The 1,853-nt window shown below is 35.0% G+C and overlaps 1 protein-coding gene across 4 annotated transcripts in view; it reads right to left on the bottom strand.

The window, feature by feature from the left end:
- LOC106806205 (N-acetyl-D-glucosamine kinase-like) overlaps positions 1-1,286 on the bottom strand; it is a 29,930-nt gene extending 28,644 nt beyond the window's left edge. For 2 of the 4 annotated variants that reach the window (XM_014808073.1, XM_014808076.1), the window contains exon 1: positions 864-1,252. In XM_014808073.1, the coding sequence (XP_014663559.1) occupies positions 864-886 (23 nt within the window). In that variant the 5' untranslated portion in view covers positions 887-1,252. The other 2 variants (XM_014808074.1, XM_014808075.1) reach the window with 2 other exon arrangements.
- Between the last annotated feature and the right edge of the window lie 567 nt (positions 1,287-1,853).

Here is a 1,853-nt window from a genome sequence, read left to right as displayed (position 1 = left end):
ATTAAAAATATGACATAATTATGATAAATTAAAAATATGACAAAATTAAAGCTTTTTCTACTGCGATCAGCACCGTTGATCTGTCTATTCTTTGTCTCGCTCCATCTTTGATATAGTCCCTTGGACTTTGAAGACTAATCTTTATGAGGTTACGAGGTGAGGACTACTTGCGATTACGATAATGCTGGGAAAAGAATCGTGACAGCCGCATCATACAGCATATATGCAAACACATATAAACAGAAAATTTCAAATTTTACATGAGTACATTTTTGGACCTTACAGTAGCTAAATTTAAGAAATTTACAGTTTTTTATTATAGGCTACCAATGAAACAATAATACAATTGCTCTCACAGAGAATTTGATACAGGCAAATGTTTGTACATTTTAACACAGAAAGACTGTTTTTGTTAATTTCACTCGCTGTTTCGCATAGCCATTACTGCAGTTAATCATTGAATGCCAACAACTGACACATTATAATACAAGTTGTAATACAACAAGCTTGCTACAATTGACTATCACTGACAATTAATGGTTCAGCTTTCTATGAACCACAAGCACTTGGAATGTTTCAATGATAAAATGATGGCAAGTGCCTGTGCACTGAACAGTTCAACATTCTTCATACCTTCGATCATAATGGTTAGTCTTCGAAGTCTAAGGGACTAGTATAGTGGTATACAAAAGACAGAGAAAGTCGGCGTTGATCAAACTGAGACAGTGACAGGTCATTGCGCATTGCAATCACTCTAGTCAATCTTATAATTTATACATAAATAAATAATACTATTTATTAATATTAGTAGTAATAGTACCACTTTAACTTATTATAATTCTTAACATTTTCTGTAGTCTTACCCTTCAATTCCAGCAAAATACATAACGAGATTCAATATGGCAGTGTATAGTATGTATGTAATTGTAGGCCTACTTCAACTTGAGTTGTACCAATTGTAGGCTAGTACTAGTAGTAGTACTAGTAGTAGACGGTACTAGACCTCAGGTACAGAGAGGCTGTAGGCCAAATAGGGGGCCTATTAAATACCTGTGATAAACAAAAGCTGCACATGTGGCTGTTTAGCGTTTGTATACAGCGTACTGACCATAGACTGAGAACAATATATACATGTGTTCTCAGACCATAGATATCTGCATAGATGCGTATATATCACTGTACGAAAGTTTACGTCTTATTATGCGTAATATTACTTAATAATACTAATATAAGGAAGGAACAGAGTGAATGCCATTACTACACGTAGTTCTAGATTCTCCCACTACGTGGCGCGCGTGCAGGTAAGTAATCAACTTCCGGTTGGGTGCGGTAAAAAGTAGAAATGACCTTAACAGTTATCGACACCTACAATATAGGTGTTATTGGATTAATAATGTGGTAATTAGACCTACAATAAACGGACCTATAATATTAGATAAGGAAAATGAAACGCAAAACAGACCCCTATATAGTTCACGACGGTACCCACTATAATTAGTAGTAACATTAGTAGTTATAGTATACGATATTATATTAAAAAATACAAATTTCCTCTAGCAGGACTCGAGCCTGCATGTGGCATGCATTTACTATTCACCCCATGACGTCCTCGATTTTATCCACTAAGCTATCGCTCATATAGAAAAAATGTCACTTGCGCGATACTACTATAGTGGATAGCGTCGTGGACCTCATGGCAGAGAGATGACAGATTCGAATCTCAGTGGACGATATATTATTCTATGTTTGATTTCTATCATTTCATATTGTAATTCATAATGTACCTAATGTCATTTCGAGCTATCTCAGTAACAGAGTCAAATTAGGATGATTAGTAAGATTAGTAATTACAA

The sequence above is a fragment of the Priapulus caudatus genome, unplaced genomic scaffold, assembly GCF_000485595.1.
Source record: "Priapulus caudatus unplaced genomic scaffold, Priapulus_caudatus-5.0.1 Scaffold147, whole genome shotgun sequence".
Taxonomy (NCBI): domain Eukaryota; kingdom Metazoa; phylum Priapulida; class Priapulimorpha; order Priapulimorphida; family Priapulidae; genus Priapulus; species Priapulus caudatus.
Note: the sequence above shows the minus strand (reverse complement) of the source record. Positions and strands in the feature narration are given on the sequence as shown.